The sequence below is a fragment of the Scatophagus argus genome, chromosome 8, assembly GCF_020382885.2.
Source record: "Scatophagus argus isolate fScaArg1 chromosome 8, fScaArg1.pri, whole genome shotgun sequence".
NCBI lineage: Eukaryota > Metazoa > Chordata > Actinopteri > Scatophagidae > Scatophagus > Scatophagus argus.
The window spans coordinates 5,923,277-5,938,324 of record NC_058500.1 but is presented as its reverse complement, the minus strand read 5'-3'; the positions used below and the strand labels follow the sequence as shown (position 1 = coordinate 5,938,324).

The 15,048-nt window shown below is 40.6% G+C and overlaps 3 protein-coding genes across 15 annotated transcripts in view; all 3 read right to left on the bottom strand.

The window, feature by feature from the left end:
• Positions 1-158: 158 nt before the first annotated feature.
• LOC124063555 (matrix remodeling-associated protein 8-like) lies at positions 159-9,499 on the bottom strand. The gene is made up of 10 exons (XM_046397326.1): positions 9,118-9,499; positions 5,720-5,746; positions 5,311-5,619; positions 5,116-5,217; positions 4,563-5,024; positions 1,873-2,031; positions 1,727-1,757; positions 1,557-1,636; positions 1,401-1,454; positions 159-1,294 (listed from the first exon to the last, which is right to left on the bottom strand). Exons 1-10 carry the CDS (start codon positions 9,143-9,145, stop codon positions 1,269-1,271), a joined length of 1,278 nt encoding a protein of 425 aa, XP_046253282.1. The 5' UTR covers positions 9,146-9,499; the 3' UTR covers positions 159-1,268.
• A 561-nt stretch (positions 9,500-10,060) lies between these two features.
• Positions 10,061-11,842, bottom strand: aurkaip1 (aurora kinase A interacting protein 1). Of its 2 annotated transcripts, XM_046397328.1 has the most exons (5): positions 11,728-11,775; positions 11,537-11,630; positions 11,143-11,248; positions 10,560-11,023; positions 10,061-10,324 (listed from the first exon to the last, which is right to left on the bottom strand). In XM_046397328.1, the coding sequence occupies exons 3-5, from the start codon at positions 11,192-11,194 to the stop codon at positions 10,208-10,210; spliced, it is 633 nt and encodes a 210-aa protein (XP_046253284.1). In that variant the 5' UTR covers positions 11,195-11,248; positions 11,537-11,630; positions 11,728-11,775; the 3' UTR covers positions 10,061-10,207. The 2 variants fall into 2 exon arrangements, with proteins under 2 accessions (XP_046253284.1, XP_046253283.1); XM_046397327.1 differs by lacking the exon at positions 11,537-11,630 and having other exon boundaries at positions 11,728-11,842.
• Positions 11,843-13,307: 1,465 nt separating this feature from the next.
• Positions 13,308-15,048, bottom strand: part of rap1gapa (RAP1 GTPase activating protein a) — a 40,566-nt gene continuing 38,825 nt past the window's right edge. For all 12 annotated transcript variants that reach the window (XM_046395938.1, XM_046395931.1, XM_046395933.1 and 9 more), the window contains one exon: positions 13,308-14,956. Coding sequence is in view for 11 of the 12 variants with exons in the window: in XM_046395931.1 (XP_046251887.1) it covers positions 14,846-14,956 (111 nt within the window). In the remaining variant the exon portion in view is untranslated. The remainder of the gene's footprint in view (positions 14,957-15,048) is intronic.

Here is a 15,048-nt window from a genome sequence, read left to right as displayed (position 1 = left end):
CTCCTTCTCTCATTCTCCTAATCCTCCAGGCTCCACAGGCTACTGGTACATTATGATAAAATCATATTCTGTGTTAATCCAAACACCAAACCTGTGGGTTCATGTATGTGGACGCCCCCCCCCCCCCAGCAACAGATAGTGAATGATGAGTCTGTAGCCACTGTTGCGAATCTTTAATAGCAAAAATCTTTTCTTAGAAGAGACCAACATCAGGGTGTGCGTAAGAGAGCAACAGACAAAGAGAGAGAGAGAAAAAAGAAAGGGTCAGGGTTACAGTTTGTGATTTGGTATTACTGGGACAGTAGACACTCCAGTAAGTCCTCACAGAGCTATAGCCACACAGTTTTATGACATGTCATTGATCAGCAGATTTAGCGATGAAAATTCAGTGTTTTATAAACTAGGGTACACTGTACGCGCCTTAAACAAAACAAGTGCTGCACAGCCCATTAAATCAAAACCAAATTAATGGCTAAAAGTTTGTTTTCCTGAGTTTTGGCAGACTGAGCCTTTTGTCCATGGTTCTGCACTTTCATTGTCTTTCACCTGATAAGTGATCAATGAGCAGAGGCTACTGCATACATCCATTGGGGAGAAAAAAAAAACATTATCCAGAGAGGAATTTAAACCTGATTTCTGTCATTTTGTCACAACAGCTGAGTTTTGTAGAAAAGTGCTATGATCTGTTTAAAATGTCTCATTGACTGTAGCTAGAAAAGTGTGGCACTTGTTTCCAAACACTGTCTGAAACTGTCTGCATACAGTAAATTTACCACTGAAATATGATGTTGATGAGGATGAAGTATTTTGACACATGACAGTACAGCAGAATTTGTGCAAATAATGATAAAAAAAAGAAAATTAGCTGAGAGCTTGCAGCTTTGTTTGCATACATAAAACATCCTTTAAACAACAGCATGCATTTTTATATATATAAAAAAAAGTGATTTAAAAAACGCCTAATATTCAACTCAAACATGAAGAGTAAGGATCAAATAAATGTCTAATCATATTGTTGTAACAGCTGGTGAAAATGCAAGTTATATCAAAAACAACACGGAAAAAATTATGGTGGCTTTCAGTGGAAAAAGCTTTAGTATGCTAGAGTTACAGCAGAGGGAGTATTCCTCCTGTCCTCTCCTGGGTTTCCTCCTCCACCCCCCGCCTGTCCGTCCACCCGCCCGCCCGCCCGTCCCCTCCTCCTCATGGTCCTTTACTCTTCCGGTGTTTGCCCTGGACCTGCCAGCAGCATCTCAGAAATATCGCACTCACTTCCACAGCTTCCCATCAAAGTCTGGATGAGGAGGTGGGAGACGGACATCACACCAGTAAAATGTCATGTTTCTCATCTCCGCCTGTGAGAATTAACTGAAACACAACAGTGCGCAGTGGCTACTCACCCACATTGCAGTCTTTGGCCATACCTCTCTCTTTCAGTAGGTTGTTTTTGTAGTCTGTGGATCGGAGCACACGTGCAGGTTTTGAGAAAGCAGGTTTTTCTCTTAAAGGTAGGGAATGTGTGCTTACTGCATGTGTGTGGATGAGGCTGACTTTACCTGAATTCAGAGGTTCTTGGTTACAGGCCTTCATCTCCGTGCACTCTAACGATATTTCACCTCCGCTGATCGCGTTTCCTCTGCACAGACATAAGCATTGCTCTGCTTTACAACTGGACTCGACACAAAGGGAAAAAAAAAGCACAATTTACCGCACGGCAACGTCTTACCGATCACATCTGCGCAGGTCATACTCCAGCCCTGAAAAAAAAAAATGAGAGACAATCTCAAATACAATGTACCATCCTGTGTGGGTTATAATGATAAGACACAAGCCTTTTGTCAGATACGAGGCAAGAAAAAGGGCACACGATACCTCTCTTTTTGCGTCGTCGCGTCAGCACAATGACAGCGACGACGATGAACGCCAGCAGCAAGAAAGTTGCCAGGAAGTATCCCAAATGCTGCACGAAATAACCTCGATGCTCAGGGAGGATGACGTTCACCACACGTGGGCTCTCCACCTCTTCAGTCCCTAAAGGCAGAACACGAACAAAATCAAATGTGTCCTGTTATAAACTACTCAATTCTGAAGCCTACAGGAGAAATATGAAACATCCCACGTGGTAAATACTAAGAGGACACAATGTGCGTTAAGATAAAACAATAATGATTGTGTTGTCATGTGCTAACTGTGATATATTTCCATTGGATTAACAAGAAGACAGCAAAGAGGAAACAAATCGAAATCCATTTCAACAAAAATAAAAGTTTCTCGCTTATTTGCTTCCAAAATGCAGAGACAGAAGGAAGGGAGTGCAGGAGTTAAAAATGTCAAAATGTTGTTTGGTGGTAATGACTTCCAGACCTGATGTCATGCAGCTGTTATTTTTTTTTCCCTCCTTCCTCAGAAAAACACAGGCTGACCATAAAAGAGGAGGAGAAGTGCGAGCAAAGGGAGACAAATTCTGTTATGTGGTCTGCCTGAATGTCTGTATTAGTTTTCCATTTGGGCATTTTCACGTCTTCTCGCAAACACACAAGTCTGGACTCTACACGCATGGAAAATAAATCTGTGACACCTTCAGCGGAGCTCTTAACAGTCTCACAGGCCAGTTGAAAAGCATAGCAGGCAGCTCCCGGTCTCTCAGTGAGCCAGGCTGGTTGCGGACACACTGTAGATGGCTCACAATAAATATTATAAACGACAAGCAAAGAAATGCTGAACCATAACAACTAAAAACTATTCTGTCTGTTATAAACAACCTGATACAGTACAGTATCCTGTATCAGAGTAACCCGTCAGTGCATGTTTACAGAACTTTTCAAAGGGCAAAAACAAGATGTTATTGCAGACTTACAAGCTTTCCCTAAATGTAAATGCAGCTTGATCCATCCACAAACGAGCACAGAAAAAATGGATCATGAGAGACATCAAATCTTAGCTTCCTGAATATTTCCCTTATTCAAAACAGCATTACTCTGACACTATCAAAATCAGCGAGGAACTGATGAGGAAAACATGCAGAGTACCATCTCTGATCACGCTCTCAAAACCAGCCAATCGTGAAAAAAACAAATTCATTATTTAATTTATTCTACCTTAATCAGCCACCTCCAAAGTGGAAACATGGTTGGCAATTACCACCTGTCATTGTTTAATGTGGCCTAATACCCGTGAAGCTGCAAAGACATGTCCAAGGTCTTTGTCTCTAGAGCTCGACTGTCACAGTCGTGTCCCAGCAGCAGCCCATTTCCATTCTCTTGACAGATCTGACAAGTGTGTATGTGTTGATGGCTATTTGGTGTGTGCTGCACAGAGGTTATGCTGTGCTTTTGCTCATGTGGGATATGCATCATTTGCAAGTCAATGGACCAAAGGAAAGCATCTTCACTTTCAGAGTTAAAGATTTGAGTTGGATTGCTGACAGTTCACAAAACGCCCCCTTCATGACTACAAAGGAATAATGTTCTATTCGTTCTTGCCGCAGATAATTTCAGCATGAGAGTGAAAAGCCCTCATGACGTGTAATTTCAGACAATTTCTGGTGTTGGTACGAACACAAAGGACTTGGTTTTAATCTAACACATTGTGGGAGCAGCAGTGCATGAAGAAGTGAATACCAACATGATTCGAAGGAAGCAGGCAGGACGCCATCTATCCACGTGTGCATGTCTCCACAACACACTCACGGAGCAAATAAATGGGCTGTCGTTTCTTTAAAGGGGAGGAGAATCTATAGTCTAAAGTGTACCTTCACCCCCTCCCCTTACTTTGCTCTTTCATGTCACAGCTGGCCCAGATGTTGAACAGATGTGTCAGACTTCCTGACTCATAACTGCTGGTAAACACGCCTCCACCAGAGGCTGATACACATCAGCAGAGAAACCGAGCAGACTGGGAGAAAAGTGGGAATAAACAGAACTGGAGATACAGTGTAGCCAGTCTAAACAGGTGGTGGGGATTTTTGGAAAACTGGGTCAAATGGAGGAAAAAATACACAAGACATGACCCTCCACTCCCAAAATTATTGGCTGTTGGAGCCTACTCCTCTGCTCAGCACAGTCAAAATGTCTCCAGTTGAAAATGAAAAAAAAAAATCAGTGAGGAAAACGAGGCCACTTCCGTTCCAGCCAATTTAAAGCTGTTTACTGTAGACAGCTTCTTAAGCCAGAGCTGCAAATAGCTGACTCCAAAAAAAAAACAAAAACATTTTTTCAATCTGCAAAGCTGGATTCACATTCAACAACTAAAGAATCTTTCTCTCTTTCTGTTTGTCTTTCTTTCTTTCTTACTCATCTTAGCTCTACATTCCTTCTACCTCCTCCCTCCTGCTTCAGCTCAAATACAAAAACAGAGAGGTCTGAGGAGACAGCTGGCAAGAAGAAGAACTGATTTAACTGACCAACTATGCCTATAAATACAACCAAAAAACCCAGGAGCTGTGTTGTCACTGGATGCACAATTTAGCTAAGAAACCATATGGGGAAAAACATTTACCATTACTAGTGTCTGGAAAGTCCTAGTGATATAACTCTTGATGCTTTTAATTCTGAGTGTCTTACTTGGCTCTGGCACGTCATTCTGGAAAATTCTGGGTGCTGTAGTGGTGGCGGACGGAAGTGGAGGTCCCACAGTGAGTCTGAAGATGCGCCTCTCCTGCAGACCACAGTAATGGTGATGCAGGTGGCAGGAGTACAGGCCTTTATCTACAGGCCTCAAGTCAGAAATGGTCAGTGAGAAATCCCCCAAAGTAAAAGCATCCTCCGCCACGTTCATCTTGTTCCGGGCAAAAAGTGGTCCATAATCCCTGCGCTCTCCGGAGGCATAGAGGTCCACAAGACGGTCAGCCCTATCAGGGCGCACTCCAGGGGCCTGGAAGTCCCAGTGAGCCACCTGCTGCTGGTCCTCCTGGAGGCCCTCTCTCCACAGGGGCCGCCGGTTCACACAAGGCAACGCCACTGAGCTGCCCAGCAAGACCACGAACACGGTCTTCTCTCCATCCCAGTAACGTTTCTCTTTTCGAACTGGAACAAATGAATGCGAAACACATTACCATTTAATCTGTTTCCTGTATCACGACTCATGGTGATAACAACAGGCTGTATGAGGCCTCACCTGACTTGGTGACATTGAGTTGGATTTGAATTGACTGGTGAATCTGGCAGTAGTGATGGTGCAGATTACACGTATAAACTCCCTTGTCCGTTGCAACCACATCTAAAAATAAAAATTCAAACAACTGTAAGATGAAGTTTTAAATGGAAGAGTGTTCTGTTCATGGTACAGCTGGAAAATCAAGGGAAAGCTCACTGTTGATGATAAGGGAGAAGTTGCCATCATTGAACGCAGAGTCTGGGATGGAAATGCGACCCTTGTTGAGGCTATTGTAGACCCTCTGGCGGGCACCAGGGGACATGTCCAGGACTCGCTCCACTGAATACTCAGGGCTGCTACGGACCACGTCCCAGTGCACCACCCTTTGACGGTCCTTCAGTCTGTCACGGGTCCACACCATGCGGGGGCTGTGGCAGGGCAGGACGGCCTTAGATCCTTCAGGGAGGGTGATGTTCTTGGCCTCAACCACCACGCCAAGCCTGGTGCTGCTGCTCTGACTCCATGCTGACACAAGGATGACAATCAATGCAGCAATGAGCTACTATACATATTACTTCACCAAGGTAGTGCTTAGAGAGACACAGCAACATGGAGAAAGTCTTACCTCCAGGAAGGAAGAGCACGGCAAGAACTGAAACAGACAAAGTAAATGTGATGAGAGCTGTATCCTGAAGCACTTAAATCTTACTTGGTATTTACCAATTAAATCTTGATGAATACTTGATATCTATAACATTGGAGTGGCTTGAGAGTTTAGGTTTGACCTAGATTGACCCAACAGTGAAAGATATCAGCATTTCAGCAGATGTGGGTTCAGGAGAAAATGCACCAGAAGCCAGCAACTGGTTGGTCTGGAATATTTAACTGTTTGTATTTTCTCACTTGAGCGATAGGAAATTTTCCTATTTGCTATTTCTTACACATGTTTCCCACAGCGCTATTTTGTCGTCTGTTTACTGAAAGTTCAGCAGAGACGCATGCAGCCAAAGCATACAGAGTCTCTATTCATCCTGGCTGCTGCTTTTGCTGGCCTGTTGCAAGGCCGTGATCCCGAGGGGATGAAGAATCGGGCCGCTATTCAGTTCACTTCAGTCACACCGCCGTGTGTCAAAACCAAACACCTGTGTACTTTTACTGTACTGGTAATGGGTACTGTGAACTAAAAAGGCTATAGGTGCAGAGCCTTCAGGATGCATTCAGCACATAAGAAATACACAAATAAAGGGCGGATTATTTTCAGTGAACATATATTGCAGATGCATTAGCATTTTCAAAAAACAAGTTACACATGGCAACGAATTAATATGATTCATAAAATGATTACATTTTATGATACAAGAGATCAAAACCGATGCCAATAATGTAACAGGGGAAAAAAAAGAAAAAGATAATATATGTGATTTTAAAAAACATATCAAGTAAAATGAAGATGAACTCTCTAAAAAACAACGTTTCAAGAAGAGAGAACGAAGAAGATGTTACAGTCTCAGCAGACCTTACTTCTTTCCTCAGGCAGGTCATTCCAGAGCATTGAGGCCCTGGCTTTAAACTTCCTGTCCCCTCGAGATTTATTTTAGGCCCCCAGAACAGTTAAAAGACCTCCGCCTGAGGATCTTAAAATACAGGCTCAGGACGGACACAACTAAGAGGCCAAAATACAGCAAGAAGCAAGGCCATGAACCGCCTTAAAAGGAATCAGAAGGATCAGTGATAACGTGGTCTGGAAATTTAGTTAATCTAGTCAGTAATCAACGATAACACAAGCTTCTTTTAGTATAAGTTGCAAAACTACCTTATATGGTTGCTGTGTAGAAGTTAATAACAAACAGCTTGATGAAGCATACTTTTATCAAAGGCAGTGTTGGCTTAAGATCCAAAAGTAAGTTGCACAGAATGTGTTTGATTCAAGTTTCAGGAACAAAAAGGATCTTCTGCATCCAGATGTTTCGCTCATCACGACTGCACATGATTTATGCACTTCATATGTGAGCACATGTAGGTAAGAGTCACGTGAAGAGTGTGTTCCCCTCTCCACATCCTAAGACAGCTTCACCACAGGGTTGCTACTCTGCTTTTATGATCTGATATGCAGCGATGCTGTGAATATTCACCAGTATATGATACTGCTTCAAACTGAGCAAAATGATTTCAGCACACACACACCCTGGCATCGAAGAGGAGACCTCATGCTGGAAAACTTTGGTGGGTTTTCTATTGAAGGGTATAAACTTTCCTGCAAAAGGTAAAACAAAATGTCCCTGCCTCTGTAATTTTCCCTCATCGCTCCTCCAGACACACACAGGCTGGTGACTCACAATACTGGTTTAACACTAAAAACTTAACAATCTGCTATTAAGTCACTGGCGATAATAACAGGCATTTACCAAATGACCTGCAAAATCACTGTTGTCATTTGTCCCCCCGAGGGAGCCCATGGAGAATCACTTAAGAGAATCTGATCCATAAGTTAAAACTGCAAAAAAGGGTTTTATGTGTTCAACTCAGACATAAAAAATGGCTTTGCTCAGCTCTGTTTCTGTGATTCACGTCTTTTGTGGGTGTGTTAGGTTTACTCACAGCCCCGTCACAAGATGAGGATAAATAAAAGAAACATGTCCAGGTGCAGACTCAGCTAAACCTACAGAGAGGCGTTCAGATGCCCGGAAAGCATATTTATTTATACCCTCCTGTGGATACAGTCAGGTGTACGCTGAACGGCACCCAAGATTTTCTAGCATTTTCACTTCTCATTTCCATGTGAGCTTGTTGTATTGCTTTCTGTAGATTCACGTGTATTTTGACATTTATGGATGCTACTGAGCACATGGCTGGACATGCGTATGTCTGTCTGTATGCAGCTGATGGCAGAGCTCCATTTGCGCAGGATCTGGTGATACTTGTGCGTACATGTACACGTTTTTCATGTATCTAATGATGGCCAAATGTCAGAGCTGTAAAGGAAACTTCCCAGAAATATACTGGCAACATCACCTCAGCGTGTGGGCACCTTTTTCTATATATATGAAGCTCCTTTCTGCTGAAAAAAAGTGGACAAACCATAAACATGTTACCTTAGGCTATTGTGACCTTGTCATTTTCTACCTTGAATAAGCAGCTACATGTTTATAAGCTTATTTTGTTCAAGCCATCAGCTCTAATCTTTTCCATGGCTGTTAATTAAGACAGCGCCAATCATAAACATGGTTGGCGCAGTAATTCCCCTCCTGCACGACTCAAAGCAGCCCACTCGTGGTGAAACACTCATTACTGACACATATAATGACTGGCTGCTGGATTGTGCTGACTCCTCTACTCAGACCGCACTTAAGTGGGAACACATTGGGCCGAAGCCATAAAAAATCCCACATACACACAATATCAACAGGCCGAGGCTTCATGGCCAAAGCCAGGCTGCGTTACTGTGTGCGCGATGCTCCGTTTCACTTTCAAGTCCATGAACTTTAGTTTCCAAAACACAGAAACTTTCAGATTAAAGGCTGTTGACAGAAAAAAAAAATCTGTGATCTTGTGTAGGCCTAACACCACATGCATAAAATATAATTTCAGATGAGATAAACAACACAAAAGTGGAAGCCAATAAAATATATTTTTTTAAAAAATATACATTCTTGGTTTTTAAGTTTGTGGACGTTCCGAGACTAAAACTAGTTCATAAAGATCATCATGTGGATTGTTAACAATAAATAAATACATACATACTTGACAAACAGAAAGCAAAAATGAGGCACAAAAATTGCAGCAGCTAACATCAGTTATAATATTCAAAACGCGGGCTGTTGTTGGTTCAATATCTCAGCTTTCATTGCAAAGACATTTTGAGGAGGGCATTCTGAAAACGTGTTTTTAAAGAGACCTGAGAGCTGAGCAGCTTTCGACTTTTGTTCCTGACGGGTTATTCTAACCTTGATCCAATTATGGCACCGAGAAAGTTTCTTCCAGGTTATTTTTCTCTCTTAAAGGCAAGACAAGTGAAGAACTTACTCTGAAGGAGAGTCATGTCGAGGAGCATCTTTTCACAGTGCCGGCAGCGGAGGTTAAAGCCTGACCAGAGGTGGAGTGCGCATTAATGGATAAAACAAAGGACGCTTCGAGTTCAGCGATCTGCAGCGGCGGCGGCGGGTTGGAGCGCAGCTGTATTTTGTTGTAGTCCTGCAGGCTGGAGCCTCCACACGCTCCGCCTTCCACCGCCGATGAAATCCAATACCTCTCTGCTTTAGAGCTGCAGTCCTCTCGAAAACATGTGGAGTAAGAGTATAATAAATGTTGAAAAGGCTTTCTAGAAAACGATATCAACCAAAGAAACAACCCACCAGATATAAACCAAAGGATAATCCCGGCCTCGAGAAAGATTCAAAACCCAAGACTGCATCTTTCCATCAGTCCAAAATCAACAGATCTTAAAATACACAACCATACAAGGCAGTTTTGCATTGTTATGCATTTGTCTGCGTCGTATGTGCTGCTTAACACATAGAAGGAAAAAACAGGCTTTTATTTTCAGTCCTGATCAATCGTGAAACAAGTGCTTCTGACATCAAACTACCCCGTTATATCTGGAAAGATATCACCAACTTGAATTGCATATTTTATAATTGTTAAAGGCCTGCCTCATTCCCCCTATTTTGATTTTACAAGGTCCTCAAAGTAAGTTACTTTTGTTCAGTGCCTATGGGGTGTTTATTGTATAAACTAAAATTATTTTTAAAGAGTCACAAAGTCCACTGAGATTTTGTTGCTTATTTTTGTTTTAGCTGTGCAATAAGATTACAAAATTAAGTAACCACCGACACAAGGTAATTCGAGGTTGAATGTACCCTTTTTTCTCGGAACAACACTGCCATCCACAGTAAGAACAGGATAAGTTTAAGCTGTCCTGTAATTCTACGATAAGGCCAACATAAAATAACAGCACACAAAGCCTGGGCCTTGACAGAGAAAGATCTTTATTTGATTATGTACACTTTGTTAAAAATAATTGTACACATGGTGAGTATGTCTGCAGTTAAACTGCAGAAAGTGAGCTGAACCTTCTAGAATGAGGGATGTGACACAAACAAACAGTTTGTGTTTTTCATTCTGTGCTGCTTCCGTGCTGTTTTCTGAAGATTTTAGGTATACTCCATCCCTCTGGAACCTTTTTCAGTCCGGCTCTTGCGCAAATCCTCTTCAGATCCTCCTCAAATCGTTTCTGCACAGGGCAAAAACGGTTGATAATGTCAACGTGTGAAGTATATTTCTGTTGTAACTGTTGAAAACTATATTGTAATTAGAACACATCAGTCATATTAGACTAAACAATTCTATGCATATGCTATATAAATATCATGATAAACTGTGCTGAGTTTCAATTATTTAAATATGATCAACAGTGCTCATTTTATTATTTATCGCCCATTTTATCTCCCAAAGGAAGAAACTCTCACCTGCTTCCTTTTCCTCCTACCATCCAGCACTTTCTTCCTCATGAATTTAGTCCGTTTTTGCAGCTTCTTGTATTTATGCTTGTTAATCATCCGCCGTCGGATCTCCAGAACATTCTTACATCTAAGAGGTGTTGCTGAACCCTTTCCATCCTCAATAACAGGGACAGAAATGGGTGGCAGCACCTTCTCTTCCATCAGCACTACGTCCTCCAGCGGCTGAGCAGACTCCAGCAGAGGAGGAAGGGAGTAGCGCAGGGAGAGCCAGCTCTCCAGAGGAGTTACTGACAGTTTACGAGGTACAAGAGCCTCATCCAGTTCTGGCTCAAGTTGGACCCATTGAGGAGGAAATCTGTTGTCTGCTGCTGTTGAGTAGTTTCTCCATTTCTGTTTTAGTGAAGAGCAGTAAGGAGGAACAGCCGGTTTTACCCATCCATGCAAAGTTTCTGCATGGGCTTGAAGTGAGCCTAGTCATTAAGTGGAAAAAAAAAAATAGGTCAACTTGGTTGTCAGTACTTCCACGGGACATATAGACTACAATGAGACGGGATTAATCAGATCGAGAGATAATTTTTTTAATACTTACAAGATACTCTATGTAATAGACTGAGGCGAGGAATAACCTTCGACGTAAACATTATTGATGATCATCCAAGTAAAGTCATCAGGAATGAGTTAACTGGTCACTTGTCCTGTGGGCAAGAGAAAAGTACTGTACCTTAGTCAGAGTGACTTAAGTGACTTAGCGACTGAAACAATTTGTTGATTAGTAGGTTAGTCAACTGACAGATGCCCGCATCTGTTTGCAGCCACATAGCATCATGCCCAACTTCATAGCTAGGTTAGCCGATAGTCAAGTCACCAAGAGAAACTGGTGTCCTTAAGCAGCTATATTAAAAAAATCAAATGCTCTGACTTTACCAAACAAATGTAAAGGATCAACACCAACATAAGTTAACCAAATTTTAGTTTATATTTACCTGTGGCCAGGAAAACAGGAATGATTGAATTTATGCTAATGCTAGCTAGCAATATAGCATTGCCATAGACATCAATGTCACGAGACTGCAGATACTGTCATAAAAATTACAGTTAATAATAATTCTCCAATCGCATAACAGATAACTCGACTGCAATTTATTTACTTAGTTTACTAACAGTGTTACGTTACCTAAGATGTCTGTGACCGGGATTTTCGTCGTCAATGTGACTTCAGAAGACCACTTCCGCTTCGTGCAACACAAATGTAAAGCGGTTCCTGTTTCTCAGAGCGTATAAAGGTTCCGCATCTGAGTAGTAATAATAAGAAGAAGAAGAAGAAGAAGAAAAAAAAGTTGTGTATTAGTTTTAGTATTATTCAACAGTGTGAAATAAAATACATAACATCTAAGTGTAGATGACCTTTGTTCATTTATATTATTGTGTGCACTTATGCTTAGCAATTTAGGTGCGTTGAAGGTTGAAATGACTCCAGAGGGAACTACCAAAGTAAGTTGCAATGGTAATGTCAAATTAACCATTAACTGTATCCATAAAAAGGATTAGCAGGTTAATTCAGGGGTTCAGTCCTCAGTTTGCCAGAATACAGCTCAGTGATGGGTTAAATCATTGAGAAAGAACCTTTTTGAGAAGTTTCAAAGTTGAAATGCAACAATACAAATACAGATGAATGTCTCTGAGATCATTTGTATGTGAGTTACTATCTTTTTGCTGATTTGGGAATACATTTTATTAGCTCTGTCACTTTTGATATTTTCTACTCCTTGTAAAGAAATTTTGTAGCTGTGGGATGGAGATGTTTGTTATGTTTAATCATAATGGACAAAATGGCTACCAAAAGGTCATTAGTAGTCAACTTATATCTGCAAACAATTTAAAATAAAAAGTGAGGAATTATGTAAGACAGAAAATTATACTTGATGCAAGTGTTGTTTCTTTAAATGGGTCACACACTTGTATAAACACTGGATGAGTAAAAAAGAGTGTGAAGTGTGGGCACGAGTTTACACTAAAGTTGTGTAGCAACTAGCATCAATGGTAAAAGAAATATTGAGTAAAATATATCTTATATTACTAAAATTCCTAAATTATAGTTATCTCTGGTACCAGTATTACCAGTGTATGTGTTAACATGACTGTATTTCATCTGCCAGTAGGCTAACAGGCTAATAAAACCCAGGATGGCCGAGGGGTGGTGAGGTACACCTCCTCACAGAACAGGAAGCTACTGCTGTTGTTTATACACACATCTGACATTCACATACTAGACTGACCTTTTTATTTCTTTTATAGTATGCATGTTTTTGCATATATTCTGACACTTAGCATGTAGCATAAAACAGTGCAGAGTATTCTAGACAGTACAGAGCAGAATTTAGCCTTTACTAGTATTTTCAATCTTGTATTTGTAAAACTGCATTTATTTCTAAGCCTTTTTAAAATGCTACAAACATGTCACAGTCAACCCAATATTGCTTTGCTGGCAGATACATTTGGATGGCACATTTTTTTATGTTATGAGTGGATTTGATTTGTTTCCTTTCTTCCATGTGACACAGTTGTATAACCAGGGAAGCCTCTACTTTTAGATCGCTCTAGTTGTGGGCAGCCACATCAAATCATTTATTCATGAGGCTTTCTCTCTTAGCTTTCACTAAGACGATGGGAAGTGGAACATCTACAGTTTGTAGGCTTTCACAGCAGAACTGTCACTATGTGGCATTTGTCTGCAGTCAATACAATAGTCAGTAGTAAAGTTCTCAGGACATTTATTTACAATAGAAACAACAACAACAACAACAAAACATTCATTTCGTTGTAAATCCCGCTGGCTATTAACTGTTGACTTTACTATCTGTACTTGCAACATCATTTTATGATGGTAAGGCAATTGAAATGATCAGCAGGATGTACTGTGAGATTTCCCTTTTACAGTCTGAATAGCTAAAATAATTTTCTTCTACAAAACCCTCTCATAGTAATATTTAGAAGTAATGGTATGCAAAATAAAACAATCATAAATTGTTAACTTGGCAGTAATTTCAAGGTGTTGGTCAGTCCCATCTTAAATCAAAGGCCTATACATTATACACTATATACTCCAGCTAAATGTCTATTTACAAAAATCAGTAGTGGTATTTGGCGTTACTTGCTCACTTCCTCACAAGCAAATAAATATAAATTCTTTTAATTAAAATTGCCTTGGAAATTGAATACATTGAAAGAGATCTGACCTTTGAAATACAGCTTTACAGATGACAATGTTATAATTTACTCCAAAGCAACACATACAGTATAATCATACGACACCATAGAAGTACGGTAAAAACAGATATACACCATAAATGCCACATCAGTATGAACTGAATCAATAAATAAAAAACATATATTAGAAAGAAAAGAGCAACTCAGAACTGGTCTCCTTACCAGCAGATAAGACAGACAAAGCTGTTAACTCAGTCACAGATGGTGAAATATAACTTCATTACAGCGTTATTTTTTAAGAAACAAGTGTGCTTAAAAATTATTCTGAATATATTACTTTACCGTTAAATCTAATACTGCAGTCTCATTACTGGCTGCAGAACATGTGAGTCAACAAAAGGGGTGAAATAAATCTGAAGGACAAAGAAATTGCATGTTTAAGTTTTAAGGCCATTTAATGTTATCTACAATACATTGCTTTCTTCACTGTGACCTGTGATGTTAAGTTTGCAATATAATCTTATGGAGATTTGGATGGTAAAGGAAAAGCATATGATTATTTTGCTGCAGCTATACAGTCCTTGTATTTGGATTTTAACCAGAAAATAATCACAATGAGTGACTTTTTCAACAGAAAACATCTTTGTCACGTTAGATGTTTTGTTAGAAAATACTCATCTGATTCTCAATATCTGGTACTATTGATACATTAGAGATCTTTATTGTGCCAAAAACTGATTTGGAAACCATTCAGGCAATTATCTTCTCTACACTGCAAAAAGGTCTTTCTCACCATCTCCTCAAGGCGCTCAGTAGTGCTGTTTTACCCTGAACAGCCATCAGATTTGGGCTTCAGCAACTATTAAATTTGGAGATAAAAATGTGCACTTTTGAAACGAGAGGTCTGGTTTAAAAAAAGAAACATGCAACTAGGCAACAGATGTGTGAACAGGCAAAGAAATGAGTGGAAGGAAACAACGTTGTGCAAAAGCTGGCGCCTCTTTGTGCGTCATCCTCTTCAGTGTCCTCCAGGTTTCTGGATATGCTGCACTCTGGCCATCACCCAGCAGCAGACTGGCCAGGCTTCACATGCCTTTTCTTTTCTCATCTTCCCCATCTTCCTTCTTCTCATCATTAGTCACGGCAAACGCCTGCACGTGTCTCATCTCCCGGAGGGATTGTGACTTATGGGAATGCTTTGGGAATAAGAGAGATGTCTGGTCAAACTTCCTGACGAAGATTATGAATGCACACCTTTCTGGTTTTATTTATTCCTCAGAAATCTTGA

What these genes read in the sequence shown, in the direction of transcription:
- LOC124063555 (XM_046397326.1), bottom strand. Translation starts at nt 9,145, where the DNA reads ATGCTCCTCGACATGACTCTCCTTCAGA. An exon ending in GACCTGCGCAGATGTGATCG is followed by an intron (nt 1,637 to 1,726) that starts GTAAGACGTTGC and finishes ATGTCTGTGCAG; the next exon opens with AGGAAACGCGATCAGCGGAG. An exon ending in CCAAGAACCTCTGAATTCAG is followed by an intron (nt 1,455 to 1,556) that starts GTAAAGTCAGCC and finishes TCCGATCCACAG; the next exon opens with ACTACAAAAACAACCTACTG.
- aurkaip1 (XM_046397327.1), bottom strand. Translation starts at nt 11,194, where the DNA reads ATGTTTACGTCGAAGGTTATTCCTCGCCTCAGTCTATTACATAGAGTA. An exon ending in TCTATTACATAGAGTATCTT is followed by an intron (nt 11,024 to 11,142) that starts GTAAGTATTAAA and finishes CTTAATGACTAG; the next exon opens with GCTCACTTCAAGCCCATGCA. An exon ending in GTAGGAGGAAAAGGAAGCAG is followed by an intron (nt 10,325 to 10,559) that starts GTGAGAGTTTCT and finishes TGCCCTGTGCAG; the next exon opens with AAACGATTTGAGGAGGATCT.